Here is a 15,533-nt window from a genome sequence, read left to right as displayed (position 1 = left end):
AAATAAAAAAAAATAAATTAAAAAAAAAAAAAGGCAGTTTTACCCTGGTTGGTTCAACACAAACAAGCAAGACAATGTGTGGAAGATGTATCCATGTACAAATTATTTCCTCAATAGCTATTTTTTTCTAGTAGAAATGGGTCGTTTCACTGATAATGGGTACTTAGTGGTTTGATCTATTTTATAAGTCAACAAACAGAACACCCAATTCATTCTTCACCTTACCAGTTTACTTTGGGCTAAATAACTCCATCTTTTCCATGAGAAAGGACTAATGTTTGTCTTGAAAGAGCTACTAGCCTCCCTGATAAGATTCAGAGAACAAAAGGCTCATGCAGATTTTGGAGTATCACTGACAAGAATAGTTTACTCCTTGAACGGTTAGTATTCTTACAGCACTTCCCATAAATCTTTACCAATCTCCTGTGAAACGGAAGGTGGGGGAGAAGCCTTCCTCCAGCTAATAATAGGGCAAATAGCTGCAGTGGGGTTTTCATTAATCACAGATCTGTGCACCCGAGATCTCGGTTAGATAGGAGGGGCTACAGGACTTAATTTCCTTCCAGATGCACACGGACGTATTTAGGTGGATTGCATGCTGCATCAGGAGGTGGGAAGATGGTTAATAGTGCGTAAACCCTGCTAATGCAGTGTTACACCATCTACAGTTTCTGAGCAAATCTGAACTACTAGATTGAATTTTTATAGACTATGTGTCTATAGACACTTGTAACCATGTTTGTACATCGGTGAGCCACAGCCTAAACACCAGACTCCCTAGTCTGAACAATAGTTCCCATTTTTTTCATACATTGAGTTCTTTCTGGCCCACTGTGTCCCAGTGTAGTGTACTTTGGGTTCATACAGTAAGAGTTTTCCAGATTACTAAGGATCTTGTCTTGATTAAATGATTAAGTGATGCAGAAATTATTAATGAAAAGAAATAGATAATATGGATCTGAACACCACTCCAGAGCCACACCATGAGGCAAAAACAAGATAGCAAAAAAGACTTGCAAATGTATTTGCATATCTTTGGTATCTAAATTGCTTTCCTTTTGTATCCAGAAAAATATATTAATCATAATATACATAATTTTCTTAAATTAACAATTTCTGATTGAAAGATCATTTCTTAAACTAAAGTCAGAGGCTGTAACTGGCATTCTAAGTTCAGATTGCAGACATGGTCTGATACATTTTACAGGCAATTTTAGGTTTTTTATTTGTTTGTTGTTTTGGTTTGGTTTTTGTTTTGAACACTAACTGGCTATCATGCCAGCTGTCTTTAACAGGACTTAGCAAAAAAAGTAACTCCAAATGCTGGTAAAGGCCATGAGACAATAGTAATGACTTTCCAGGGAAAGGTTGCATTCCCCTATGAAATTCAGGTGAGCTTCTAATCTGGGATCTTTAAGGGGAGGAGTTCCTTCTGTAACATGGTTTTACTGCAAACATTGCATGGGGAATTGACTGTCCAGAACAGGGCCGTAAAGATAGACCTCTCTCTTCCTTCTCATCAGATGATATGTTATAATTATCAGATTATAGAATATTTGTCTCAATATTTAGTTGTTGATATAAATAGTTATCTCCCATGGGACAAATGGCTGGACCAAGCAAGATATGAAAATGGGACCTGTCATTGTATGTAGAAAAAGAACAGTTCTTATCTTTAATTGTCACTTTTTCAGTGGGAATTGTAGTTAAATACATTTGGGACATTTTTGTCAAACTAAAGCAATTCATTTTAAGAATCTTAGTGGACTGCAAAAATTACTGAAAAAGACATTAAAGTATGGATTTAATGACAATTAAAGTGCAGATGACAATATTACACTTAGTAGCTCCCCAAGGTAGTGTTTGCCCAGCTCTGTTTGTTTTGAATTAAACTGGATAAGAGTTTTTCCACATCCTCCACTATTACTTATCACTTGTTGGAGCTGGATTCAGAAAAGCCTCATATTGAAAGAGTTGCATGTCTCCCATGGACTCTGCCCATACTGTAGAGGCTGATAAATGTTTGACCCAGCTCCAAGGCTAAAGTGATTTGCCAAAATAGCAGCTTAAGCTAGAGGTTATTCCAATGTAAATTCAATGTGACAAATGCTAAAGAGATTCTGGAACAACAAAAAGCCATATGCTGGAAAAACAAAATCAGAAAGGCAGATGCTCTCCTCAACTCTTACCACAAAAATCTGATTGTCAGTTTAAAACTAAGGCCACTCTGGAAAACAACAGTGCTAGAAGCAAAAGGCTGTGCAATATCTGCGTTAGAAGCTGAGGAGGGAAGCTAAACAGACCATGGCATGTGGCCGTTACAGGGCAGGGTGAGCTTGATGATGATGAGTTTAGTCCCTTCCTGCTAACCCAGTCCAGTGATTCTCAGCAACTCAGGTAATCAGTCCTCTCTTCCAAAATGCTCCAGGAAAAGCAAAATGCTTAAGAATTAATAATATTGCCACGCTTTCTTTATGTCATTAGATTAGCAAGGCAATTCTTGTACTCATTGTAGCCATTATTAAGGTCAGAATTATTAAGATGTAGATTTGCATTTACCATTGATTCAAAAAAATGATGTATGTGTTACAGTTCTTGGGGAGTATGAAGTCTGAGGATAAGAGCACCCTTCCACTTCAATAATGTAGGATCAAACGCCATGCAATTAATTTACCAGCACACTCTATTCAACACCACCTCCTCAATTACTGTTATCTCTTACATTGATAAGATAAAATTACTAACTTGCAAATGAGGTCAAGTGAATGAGATTCCTCCTTTTCTTTTCCTGCTTGCCAGTCCTGAGAAAAGGGAAAATCTCATCCTTTAGGGAGGAGTTTAATGTCATTTTAGATGCCCTAAGATGCCCCATCTGGCTTTCAGCTGCCTTTGGGGGGAGCAAGCTTTATGTAGGTTCTGATCACACATTGAGTCCCATACATGTCTTGGATACTCTCAGGTGTGAAGAATGACACTAGGTAACTCCATGTAGACAACTAACTGCCACCCTAACTTCTCAGAGCAAGAGACTCCAGACTTTGCAAGATGTCAGAAGAATTTTGCAAGGAGACTAAAATTAAAAATATTTATATATAATTTAATTCCTGAAATAGCATAAATAACATACTAGTAACCGCAGAAAACACCTGGATGGCACATGTAGTGTGCTACTGAACTATCTCATACTAGACTACTCAGGTTTGGAGAGCCCACTGTGTTTCTTTTTTTTTTGTTCAAGACTCAAATAAACCTGAACTTGAGCATTTTCAAGAAGTAACTGAAGCAAAAAAATAGCTTGTGATTTAAACTCGCTTGAGCCTCAGAAATGTTTCCTCTGCCGGTTATACAGCAAGGATGATGTGAGACGGGGATAACCAAATGGAGAGCTCTAGCCAGACCAGTGATGAGAGGATCACTTAAGCCACTCTGAGAAGGACTTGTTTTCTTACAGTGGTCCAAACATCACACGATGTGCAAAGCTGAAATGCAGTGTATTTCTTTTAAATTAGATGCTTATACCAGAGCAGAAGTTGTGTATGAATGGACACGGGAACCAGCAAGGTCAGTGGTTGTGGCTGAAGATGGCTCTCGATTGAACCAGTATGATCTGCTTGGACAAACTGTGGACTCTGGAATTGTTCAGTCCAGTACAGGTCTGTGAAAAAAGGGTGTCTGGGAAGGGTCATATTTAACTGTAAAACATAATTCAGAGCAGGACAAGAAACAGAAATATCAAAGAAGTGAGAGAAAATATAACATATCCTGGGATTATTTTCCTACTAAAACTGGTGGTTAAAAGATTTGAACAATGAAAAAGCTCCCTCTATAGTGACAGATCCAGCCAGAAAAAATAGTAATTTACATTATAAAGAAGCACTCCTCATGTCCTTATCATACTGTCTGCTTACTATGTAAGATTTAAAAGAGTATAACAATATGAATCCTCAAAGACCATATTCCTGGAGGCAGTGAAGTAAGTTGCTAAAAGCAAGCATAGAATTTCTCAATGAGGTATTAGAGTGAAAATAGTATGTCAACAAATTAAAATGCATCTGGAACATCCAAATAGGATAGCTACCTTAATGGTAGCACCAGATTTAACTCCAAAACTATTAATGAGATACAGAAATATAGCTGATGTCTATAGTATTATATACCTCTAACCTTGAAGCTGGCTAAAAACCTTTGCTTTTTTACTTTGCAGTTGTTGTTTTTCAAGATGTAGACTTTTTTTTTTTAAAAAAAAGAAAAGACACAAAGGCACAAAGATCTAAACACAGCATTAAGCATGAACAAGAGCTCAAAGTGTTTACTAGATTGACTGTTCAATGGACCAAAAGCACTCTAGTAGGAGAAGTAATTGTATTGCTTTGAGGGCACCCAATCTTGTGACTGAACTAGAGAATTACATTTTTGCCTGCATAAAACAAACTTTTTAATGTGTCATTCAAAAAGTCAATGAACATTTAAGGAAAAGTGTGTCAATTTAAGGTGAACAATAATTTGTTTCTGATTGTTTTATTTAGCTTGCCTATATATATATATACACACACATATTTTACATATGCTCTAGTAAGCCAACAAAATTTCTCACAGACAAAAGTTTGTAGTAGACCATTAAAGAATCTTTTTAGTACTAAACTTGAAATTCTCTTTAGTTACTACCTCATAAGAATATACAGTGGTGGAAGAAACAGATTTATTACTTGCAAATTTGATGTCTCTAGGAAAAATTCTTCTTAGTTTGCTTTGGAAAGAAAAATGCTTTGCCTTCCCTGAAATAATGGTGGGAATCAGAAGTGGTTAATAATAACTGTTCCTCATTCAGGTAGGTGTGCAGCTAGTCTCAACAGAATCCTTCAGAATATCTTTGTCCTCTGATCATCTCTGTTTAAAGATATAACATATGTAATGAAAATTAAGAAATCCCTCGCTGCTTTCAGAGGTGTGGATGATGACTCAGCTGACAGAAAGACAAAAGAGATTCAAGACAATCTTCACTTGAGTTCTCTGCACCATTATTAGGCAAGAAAGTGAAGCTCTGGTGCAGCTGATTCTGTGGATCATTAGAAGAATCTGCATTATCTTGGGCAATTTCAAAATTATAGGTAGAGTTGTCTGGAATTCTGGACACATACTTTCCAAGAATTTGGATGTAACTGGGTTACTCTAAACACTTTCAAAACTACTAAATGATTTAGTGAATTCTTTTTCCTTTTTCCTTTAGTTTCTTCCCTTGCTAGTAGTCCACTGGCTACACTTATTTCTGTATCTAGAACAAAATAATTATAAATACTGATTTTTTAAAAGAGAAGAGTATCTTGGAAGAATTTTTTTCTAGCATAGTTATTCATCTGAGCTAACAATGGAATGTGCAGGTACTACAAGGTTAAAAATTGTATTCAGTAAATGAAGTACTGATTATTGTTGTTGCTGTTCTGTTTAACCAGGGTCTCAACCATTTTTTGCTTGTAGGTAAAATTCCTGTCACTCTCCCGTTACTGACTTATATTGACCCAGAAAGAACTTAAGTGATCTTTTATCTACACACCTTAACAAATGCTTCAAGGGCTCGTGCAAATTTCTATTTACATAGAATCATTTTGCCACCTTGAAAACATTGGTTTGCACTGAGAACCATCAGGTTTTATACTCACAATTACGTTTTTATTTTCTGATGTGCCGTGTATCTGCTGGGAGAATGCCGTTCTTAAGAGCTTCTATATTGGGTTACATGGCATAAATAGAAAATGAGAAATACTTTGTTTTAAATTAATGTCAAGGAAAACCTTACTTCCTACCTACAGTGACAGAAAAAGTGTTATAGCTAAAACTCAGTCCCCATCTCAAACCTTATGTCTGATATGGTCCACATTAATTTTACGTGCTGACCTGATAACTTGGTCTATTACAAATAGTTTACAGAATACTGAGTAATAGGTTTGATGCAACTGTACTGAATTATCAGCTATTTTCTTCTAATCACACAGGATAGTTTACACAACTCGAGCATTTGACTCAATTATGGTGGTTTACTGTAGAATTAAGAGCTGGTTAAAAACTCCAGCTACAGAAGTGCTGAGCCCAGGCAGAAACTTCCAGAGCACTGGAAGTATTCAAGTGTGGGCAATCATTCAAAACACTAAATTAGTAGAGATGAAAGAGTTGGGTGACTACTTTTAAATGCTTTGTATTGTGTAATACATATAAACTAATTTAAACTTCATGGAATAAATAAAATGAAAAATAAATGTAGCTGCCCAATAGTTAGTTGTCGACTTTAGGAATTCCAAGGCAGCTAAAAAGAAACAGCTTTCAAAATTTTTTGAATAAGAGAATAAGAGGTAAGAGAATGTGAGCTTGCCTAGCTGCAACTTCTGCTACAACTTCTGCTACAACTTGTGAAAACCTAGTAATCAGATACTATGAACATCAGAAATATTTTGCACAAGAGCTATTTAAAATTTTAGCCTGTAAGGAATTTCATGACTGAATTACAAACCTTTTGAAAAGAGACTTACAGAGTCATTGCTGGGAAATTGGACAGTGGTCAGCAGCTGTTGTGAATGTGACTGTGCTTTTCAATTGAAGAAAGCCATAACATGTGGGAAGCTAAAGAATCAGTAAATAACTGCAGTACTTCCATGTCCTGCAGTTATTTAAATAAATCTCATCAAAGATCTGCTATCTTCTAATAAGTGACTGCAGTCCATTGGTACTTTAGAGAGTTAAAAACATGTTTTTACCTTGTAACTGAACTGCAGGTGTTATTCTGGGCCTATGATTTGCCTGATTCACTGCCCATAGCATTCCCTTTAGCTGACTTCTAGCTCATATCTTCTGCAGTGCTTAACAGATGAGAGAGTAATCCCTGGCTTTTTAATTGGCTTTATGCTTTGAGTCCTGTTCTCATTTTCCAGAGGTTAAAAATACTTTGATAATTTAAGCAGCTAAATAAAGCTTCAGAGTACAGTGGTGTCTTCACTCTGTATTCTGTATCACTGAATTAAGTCTGACATACAGTTGTGAACATTCTATATCTGATTGCATTAAAATAGCTTCCCACGTCATATTTTAGTAGATAAAATTAAATTATTGGCTCTTCTATCTAAGGCTGGCAGCCTTCATAAGATCATAATCTCTGGTACAGAGGAAAAGAAGATTGTGTGAGTGAAAGATAAAGAAAGGTGGTCAAAATTCAAGTAATGCCCACTATTCTACTGCTGCCAGTCCTATTTTTTAAATAAAATTTTCCTTTTATATCCTTTGCTTTACAACTCAAATTACAATTTATTATCTTTTTCCTCTTTGCTACTGCTTTTTATATTGAAACATGCCAGGAGTACTGTTGCATTATAAGCTTTCCTCAGGGTTATGCATTGAGCAAGACTGTTAAAATGAATGTTCTTCTAGACTCTGAATTAAAGAAGAGGGCATTTGATGTGCTCTGTGCATAAGCAGCCAATGTCTAGACATAGTTTTTCAATCCAATTTAAGCTTTTCCTGTACAAGAGAAACTTTCTCTTTCAACTGCCTACATTTTAAAATAGAATAACAGTAATTTCTCATGTCATCTCTAATCTAGACAGAGGTTTCCGTTCAGTTTTGTGCCCACCCTTCTTTCCTGAGATGTTTATTGCATAAGAAGAAACAATCTACTCAAAAAAAGTCCCAACAACAGGTTTTCTAGTCTTTTTAGAATGCAGTGTTTTTCAAAATCCATTTTTAAAGCTGTAAATAATGTTCTAAAATTGAGGCATTATTTGCTGTGCTCTGGCAGAAAAGGTATACAAAGTCAAATAAATACTTAAGATTCCTTTCAATTGCAATTGGAATACACCCTCAGTAGTAATGCAGACACAATCACATCAACAATTATATCTTAAACCTGGCTCGGCTGAAACACTTCAGAGTGTCTTCATTTAGTCTTTAAATTATGTTTACATGTGTATATTGCAGTGGTTTTCCATCTTCTAATGGAATAAGGCCTTTCACAGGAGGCCTAAACAGCCACCAGTTAACGCAGACTTTCATCGACTACTCAGAGATGAAAAGATGTCATTTTAATTAACATTTCCCAGAACTGTTTAGTTTTGTATTATTAGTGGAACTTGTAAGTGTGCCTTACTAAATGTTTTTTTCAGAGCTGACCTAATTTTATCTGAGGACTGTTTGGGGTTTTTTTTAACAATAGAGGTTAATATTATGAAAAAATACTTTCTCTGATTTGTATATCTACGAAAGCTTAATGTTCCTGTTTTTCTTATTTTTAGGAGAATATGTTGTTATGACTACACATTTTCATTTGAAGAGAAAGATTGGTTACTTTGTGATCCAGACTTACCTGCCATGCATCATGACAGTGATACTGTCACAGGTGTCCTTCTGGCTTAATAGAGAATCTGTTCCAGCAAGAACTGTATTTGGTAAGCAAGACCTATAAACCACTTGGCAATCTTAAGCCAGATAGGTTTAAGAAATTTTACGGTAAAACTAGTTATGTGTAACACGATACTGGAGAACAGCCTTGGACACAGTGCCCTGCACAACAATTAACACATTTCATTGCAAAGATGTAGCAGAAGCTGATTTAGTGTTCAAAGGCTTTCCAGTGTTTAATAGAGTGCTATGCAGCTTACAAGGCCTGATGTTAAGGAACACACACACTCTGAAATTGTTGTTGATTAAGAGCTGTTTTGACTGACCTTTTTCGGAACTCTTTCCAGCTGTGCTTTAGTTTCCCAGTGCCCTTGAAAATCAATTACAACTTGCATAGCCTTAGACCTCATGAACAAATAGAGGCTTTCTGTAGATATATAGATGTGTATGTACAGAAGAATAGTTTAGACCATGGTATAATTTTGATTTAGATAATATTGTTCATATTAACATCTAAAATTAGTTCTGAATTTTTATCATCAACTTTACTATGAATTAGCCTGGGACTTTTATGGGCCTCTGTAGTCAAAGCTATTGAAATTGTAAGTATTTTACCTCTTCTTGCAAATAGTATTTAAAATGAATTGTCAGATAATCAGTTGAAATGCTGTACATCATTGTGCCTTGGTGGAGAGCAAAATTTCCTACTCTGACAATGAATAATATATAATATTGCTTGAAGCTGAACCTGCTATGTGTACAGGCTCAAGAGTCCCCACATTTCAGAAAGCTTTCCTTTTTTAAGACAGTTATTTTGAAAATAGTTTTGTGTTTACTCCACCATTATGTTTCAAGATAGCTTTTTCATTTCTTAATTGCAGCAAAACAATGTTTCAGAAAATTGTGCAGAAGCACAACTGCCATCTTTTAGTCTACTTCCAACCACAGATAATAAAAATTATAAATTATGTTTTGCTACTATGTAAGAGAAACACAAACTCACAAGTGATGAGACAAAGACAAGATAAGATTGTGTCTCAGGAAAGAGAAATTTCTTCCTCATTAAGCACTAATAATTCAAACTCTTTACACTGCATGTAGATCCACTGTTCATTATTTTGCCTGCTTTAAACCACTGCACATTTTCCCTAACACTCAGCACAGAGAAGATGAACCTGCAAGACACATTCAATACATGACATTGCAGTTGTCAAGGTAACTTGTGGACATGTGATTTGATGTAAATGTCTCGCAGCTGCAGATTTTTTATTTTTTTGTTTCCAAGCAGCTGCAAGTAGAGTGAGTTCAGTACAGCCCTGCTTGCTCTCTGTGGCCAGTTAAAGGAAAAGGTTCATCATCAGTGAGAAGCTCTCATCTCAGAAATTCAAATTATATTTTCATTGTTCTTACATTAATTCTTTGCTATTTAAAGGCATCAGTAAATAAAGGAACAGAGAGCTGTAAAACCATCAATTCAAGTGAATGTAATAATCACATAAAGCTTAGTGTATTAGAGTATACATTTGAAGGAGCTTATACCAAATAAGCTTAATAAAAACCACAAGTTTTTTAGTTTTCTAAACCAAAAAGTATCTTAGAACTGTTGCAAGAAAGAACTAAAAATGTTAAACTGTTACATGGGTAGGACAGTTTTCAGGGCATGAATAAGGAACAGTGACAATGCTTCTCCAAATACAAGGAAGCAAAGTAGTATAAAGTCGACAGCTCTAAATACTATTTCCATCCAACTTTAAAAATATTACTCTATTATAACAGTATCAAAGAATAAAAGTAAAATCCTGCAACTTCCACAGAACTTGAAATCTGATATCCTCGATTAGCAACTGAAGTGTGAGAACTAGGTGGGAAAGCAAGTCTTTCCCATCTATTGTAGCAGAGAAAGGAAGCACAAAATACAGCCACTAATCTAAAGACACTGTTTGCTTTGCAGGAGTGACAACCGTCCTGACAATGACTACTCTGAGCATCAGTGCAAGGAATTCTCTCCCCAAGGTGGCCTATGCTACTGCTATGGATTGGTTTATAGCAGTGTGCTATGCCTTTGTGTTTTCTGCACTCATCGAATTTGCAACAGTGAATTACTTCACAAAGAGAGGCTACGCATGGGATGGCAAAAGCGTTGTTCCCGAAAAGGTAACACCACTTAATATCTATCCCAACAGGTCATACTGTGTCATGTTTGGTCACTGCATCGGTTTTTTTATTTGTTCTGAGGGAAGCATTGGCAGTTTTGTTGGGAGTACATACCTCTATGCATGCAGTAGAAGAACATCACACTGACTCCCTTTGGTGTGGGATCAGACCTAGTCTGTAAATCACAGGTGCTTCAAGAAAATGTTCAAGACATATCAAAGATAAAAGAGAAAGTTTCCTATTTCCAATGAGTTATCAAATCAGCTGCTTCTGTGAGGAAGCTCATTTGGTTTGTAGTTTTGGGTTTGTTTTTTTTTAAAAAAAAAGAAAGAGATTTTGAGAGTTTTTACTTGCCTAATTGGGTATTACGAACATCCACAGACTAGAAATTCAGAAGAACAAATATTTGGAGGAGCAGATGTTACTCATTGATTCCTGAATATACGTGCTTAATTCAGGAGTGCATAGCTTTTCTTTTCTTTTGCTATTTAAGTTGCATGAGTCAGTGAGAAAAAAGAAATAAAATTAGGACATTTACACAATGAAAATTAATATAAAAGTATTGTATAACAAATGAGTAAAGTAACAAAAGAAACTTAGAGTAATGAGCTGCACGACTGCTGGTGAATACTGGGTTTTCAGTTACTGATGATACTTTCATTGAAGATAATTGGTTTGATTCTTTGTTGTGCTCCTACCTTCACGATATCTGTTGTGAAAAATGGGCAGTATTAAACAAAATCCTTAAATATTAAATATAACCTTATCAATATAAATGACCTTGTAACATAGTTCTTATAATCGACCATTTAATCTTTTTTAAAGAAAATCACATTTTCAGAAAAAGACACATCAATAGAAACACAATATACAAACACTGTTTAAAACAGGAAGATTTATGGCTTTGCATTTCCTGACAGGCAAGGGTCTTTATGTGTCATTTGCTACAAGTCAGCAAAGACACACCAGTCTGCATTATCTGCAGACGTAAGGAAAGGCAAGCAGGGCAAACTGTCAGTGAACAGAGCATTTCAGCCTAATAAAATTTAGAGCTCTAATTCGCTGTCATGTTACTTTTTCAGAAAGTTGAATTTTACGTGAAATATTAAGACCCTTGCTGGTATCAGGACTTTGTGTGGATTAGACTCCTCATGACATTTAAATCTATAGAAGGGGTCTTCTCTGAGACTTCTGTGAAGCAGCTCTTTGCCTGCTGGATTTATTGCTGCTCTCTAGAGTATCTGGCTGAGAAGAAAACTGGACTGGCTTCTTAGGCAGCAAGCATGTTAGCAGCTCATTAGCAGCCTCTAGCTCAGAAGGAAAAGAATGGACAGACAACTAAAAAATCTTCAGTGTTTTTTCAGCCTGTTTGTTCCTCCCATTCAGCAGAAATATTCTGAGACAATTTGAAGCTTTTTATTAGCCGTAAGCTAAGCTGAATATTATTTTCATGAAATAAACAGTATCTACGTCAGAGTCATCATGTGAATCCCTTTTCTTACTAAGTGGCAGAAATGTAACATTTCAGCCTTCCTTCCCTTCCTGAATGGGGCACCAGCTTTTGCTTAGATAAGGCTCTTCCCACTTGGCCTGATGCTTTTGCAGCCTCAAGTGTCCAGCAGGAGCATATCTGCTCCCTGAAATGTTCACCGTTTGAACAAGAACTTTTTACCAAAGCCCCCCTACTGGGTCATCTATATAGTTATTAAACTATAGTTGATCTGTAATAAAAAGCACTGTGACTGCTTTTAAAAACTGTGGAACAGCTGCTTCTTGAAAACAGATAATTCTATTTTATATCTTATGAAATGACATAATAGATCATACTCTGCTATTTTCACTTTAGATGTATTTATTTTTCTTCTAAAAGGATAAAATGGATAACATTTGCCTACTGTTTTCATGTGACAAGTACTGCCTAAAGATTTTCTAAGCTCTTGAGATTTTTTTGTTGTTTTTCTCATAAACAGAGGAACTTGAAGCAAAGTGATGCTCTTCCTTACACCTCCTTAGCAGCCCACTACATCTCTCTCCTATGTTTACTTTTGTGTGGTGGCTGGAGGAAGGGTTTGGACTGTCTGCAACAGAGATAGTTGAATTCCAACTAGCAACCCCCGATTTCAAAATATTATTTTTCTTTCTTACAAGTTGATCCCAGAAGTAGAATACTAGAAAATTTAAGGATCCAGGGGAAAACTCTAGATATTCTTTGTGATCAGTAAGTTCTTCTCTGCTGAAAGATTTTGCATACTTTCTTGCTTTAGCAATAGAGGTAGGTGGGTGCAAAACTCATACAGCTATTTAAATCCCTATGTGTGGAAAGACAGTTCAGCCATTATGATCCAATTGTAGTATTCAAACAAGAACATTAAGTATCTCTGCCATAATGCATATGCTTTTAGTGTAAACTGCTAGCAAATAGAATACTGGCAGCTTTGCATTTTATGGAATAATCTACTCTTTTACTGCATGGTTGCACGATACTTTTGTATGTTTTTATGCATGAAGTGTGTTAGAATGCATAATATAACATTCTTTGTCTTAATACTGGAAAGCTACATAAAGAAATTCGGTATCTTTTACATTTTTTCTTCTGGTAAAAAAGTACAGTTGATCAAGGGAATATTGAACTTTGAGTGGTTTGTCACTGTTGTTTACCATTAAAGATAATTTTATCAGTGATCCTAGCTATCAGTATAAGTCCTCATAATTTGCCCATAATCTACTTTGGTTTAATTAATACAAGTAAAGGAGATAAGGGATTTTGTCTTTACCTAAATATTTTGCATGCATTTAATTTCCAGATACTAATTTCTTTCTTACAGCTTATTATTACTTATGGTAATTGCAACATTTTATGGTGCTTTCTCATAAGCTGTTGTGAAGACCATGAGAATAAAACATTTTCTTATTTCTTCAGCCAAAGAAAGTGAAGGATCCTCTCATTAAGAAAAATAACACGTACACAGCTGCAGCTACGAGCTACACCCCTAACATTGCAAGGGACCCTGGGCTGGCAACCATTGCTAAAAGTGCAACAATTGAGCCCAAAGAAGTTAAGCCAGAAACAAAACCTGCAGAACCCAAGAAAACTTTTAACAGCGTCAGTAAAATTGATCGACTATCAAGAATAGCCTTCCCACTGCTTTTTGGAATCTTTAACTTAGTCTATTGGGCTACCTATTTAAACCGGGAGCCCCAGTTGAAAGCTCCAACTCCACATCAATAACCTCATTTATTTGTATAGTTCTGTTTTGTCTTTTGCTTTGGGAATTGCTTCCTGTTTTCACATACAATGATTCCCATTTGCTTCATTGCCTCTGTCTTAAAGAGAATAAAGGCTTATTTATTTTAACAAAAGGTAAAATATATCTATGTATTTAAAAAACTGTGTGAGGGAGAGAACAATATAAATTGTATACTTTGGAGAAGTGTTTCTGAAAATGGGAGAGTTGTGGAGTAATGGGTGGGGGGAGAAATAAAGGCAACCCTTTGTAGATAGCTCAGTACTGAACGTCCACAAAAGGTATGTATATGTACATGAAAAAGATATTTTTATCCAAACAATTGCGGGGAGTGGGGAAACATCCTTTATGTCCTTACTGATGCACATACTATACCATACAATTTATTAAACCACTGTTTATAATATTTTCAAGGATGCAAAGCTTTCCATTTGCTGAATCCCATAAAGTGTGTTATTTTCCTAATCCCTTTTCTCTTCTATATTCCAAACCATCTGACTTATAATATTAAATGGTCTTTAAAGGAAAAAGGAGATCATCTCACTCTAGGTACGGTTTGTCACTGTATAGCACATAAGAGCTAATGGTAACCAATGCTTTAGTCTGCTGTCTTACTGCAGTCTTGTTCTAAGCATTAAGTTGTCACTAGACTAGGTTTAAAACCAATTGCACAACCAAGTGCACATCGCAACTTCCCTCTATCACCTGTGTAATCCAAACCACTCCTGGATGCTTTTAAAGATAGCTTTTACTCATCACTATGTTTTAGAGTTAAAAAACCCCAACAAACCAACAATTTTTGCAAGCTCTAGATATGTTGAATGTATTCTTTTATAAAATGATACATGAAAAAGAAGCTTTAGATTGAGATTTATGGATAGCAGAAAGACAAAATATAGTATTTAAATAACATATGTAAATATGCAGCATGAGATTGTACATTTTTTACTTTTTTAAAGTTGTGTTCTTAAACCATTGTGTAGGATTCACCTCTTAGCTCTTAATATGTTGTTAAATGCTCAATAAAACATATTTAGAGCCTGAATACATGAAAAAAGAAGTGGTACTGGAAAGACCAAAAAAATAAATACACAGAAAGTGCTCGGAAGTAATTAAATTTGTAAAGTGTTTAAGTGTACAGTAGCTTGCAATTCTACAACATCATCCAATGTATACTATTAGATTAATGACTGGTCTGCTCAGGTCATGCATAAATACTAAAGTATGGAATTATATTTGGTAGGTAAAAATGGTGAAATATTTGTTAAGACAGAAGTTCATCTGTATATTACTGCTATATTTACTGATACATAACTGTTACAATAAGTGATGTAATATATGTAGCATTAAATACAAAAAGTCATACATAAAAGAATGTACAGGAAAATAGATTTTATTGAGTAAACTTACTAAATTTCATTTTTACTGTAGCAATATATTTGTAGGAACAATATGTAAGGGCTTTAAATACAAGATGTCCATTTTGCAGGTATTGCGCTCCCTTTAAAAAGATTCTAGTCAGTATCATTACTGCTGATTCTTAGAAATAAAATTTCAGGTAAAAATTCTTCAGTGAGATGGGAAGAATGGTGGATATTTGCAAGCAATCAATTTAAAAAAGTAATACATGGTATTAAATTAATTTTAAAACAATGCTACATGAGCCTCCAGAGAGACAGCTACTTAGAGTCAAATTTCATAAGCAATGTTTTCTAAACTCTTTCTCAATAAATCAAAAAGTTGACATTCTCTCTC

The 15,533-nt window shown here is 35.4% G+C and overlaps 1 protein-coding gene across 1 annotated transcript in view; it reads left to right on the top strand.

Annotated features, from left to right (window-relative positions):
• GABRA1 (gamma-aminobutyric acid (GABA) A receptor, alpha 1) overlaps nucleotides 1-14,816 on the top strand; it is a 36,436-nt gene extending 21,620 nt beyond the window's left edge. The window contains exons 6-9 of the mRNA XM_010001948.1: nucleotides 3,510-3,653; nucleotides 8,274-8,426; nucleotides 10,331-10,533; nucleotides 13,454-14,816. Of these exons, the coding sequence (XP_010000250.1) occupies nucleotides 3,510-3,653; nucleotides 8,274-8,426; nucleotides 10,331-10,533; nucleotides 13,454-13,762 (809 nt within the window). The 3' untranslated portion in view covers nucleotides 13,763-14,816. The remainder of the gene's footprint in view (nucleotides 1-3,509; nucleotides 3,654-8,273; nucleotides 8,427-10,330; nucleotides 10,534-13,453) is intronic.
• The last annotated feature ends 717 nt before the right edge of the window (nucleotides 14,817-15,533 follow it).

This window comes from Chaetura pelagica, unplaced genomic scaffold, assembly GCF_000747805.2.
Source record: "Chaetura pelagica isolate M959 unplaced genomic scaffold, ChaPel_1.0 scaffold356, whole genome shotgun sequence".
NCBI lineage: Eukaryota > Metazoa > Chordata > Aves > Apodiformes > Apodidae > Chaetura > Chaetura pelagica.
This window is presented reverse-complemented; position numbering and strand designations above follow the sequence as displayed.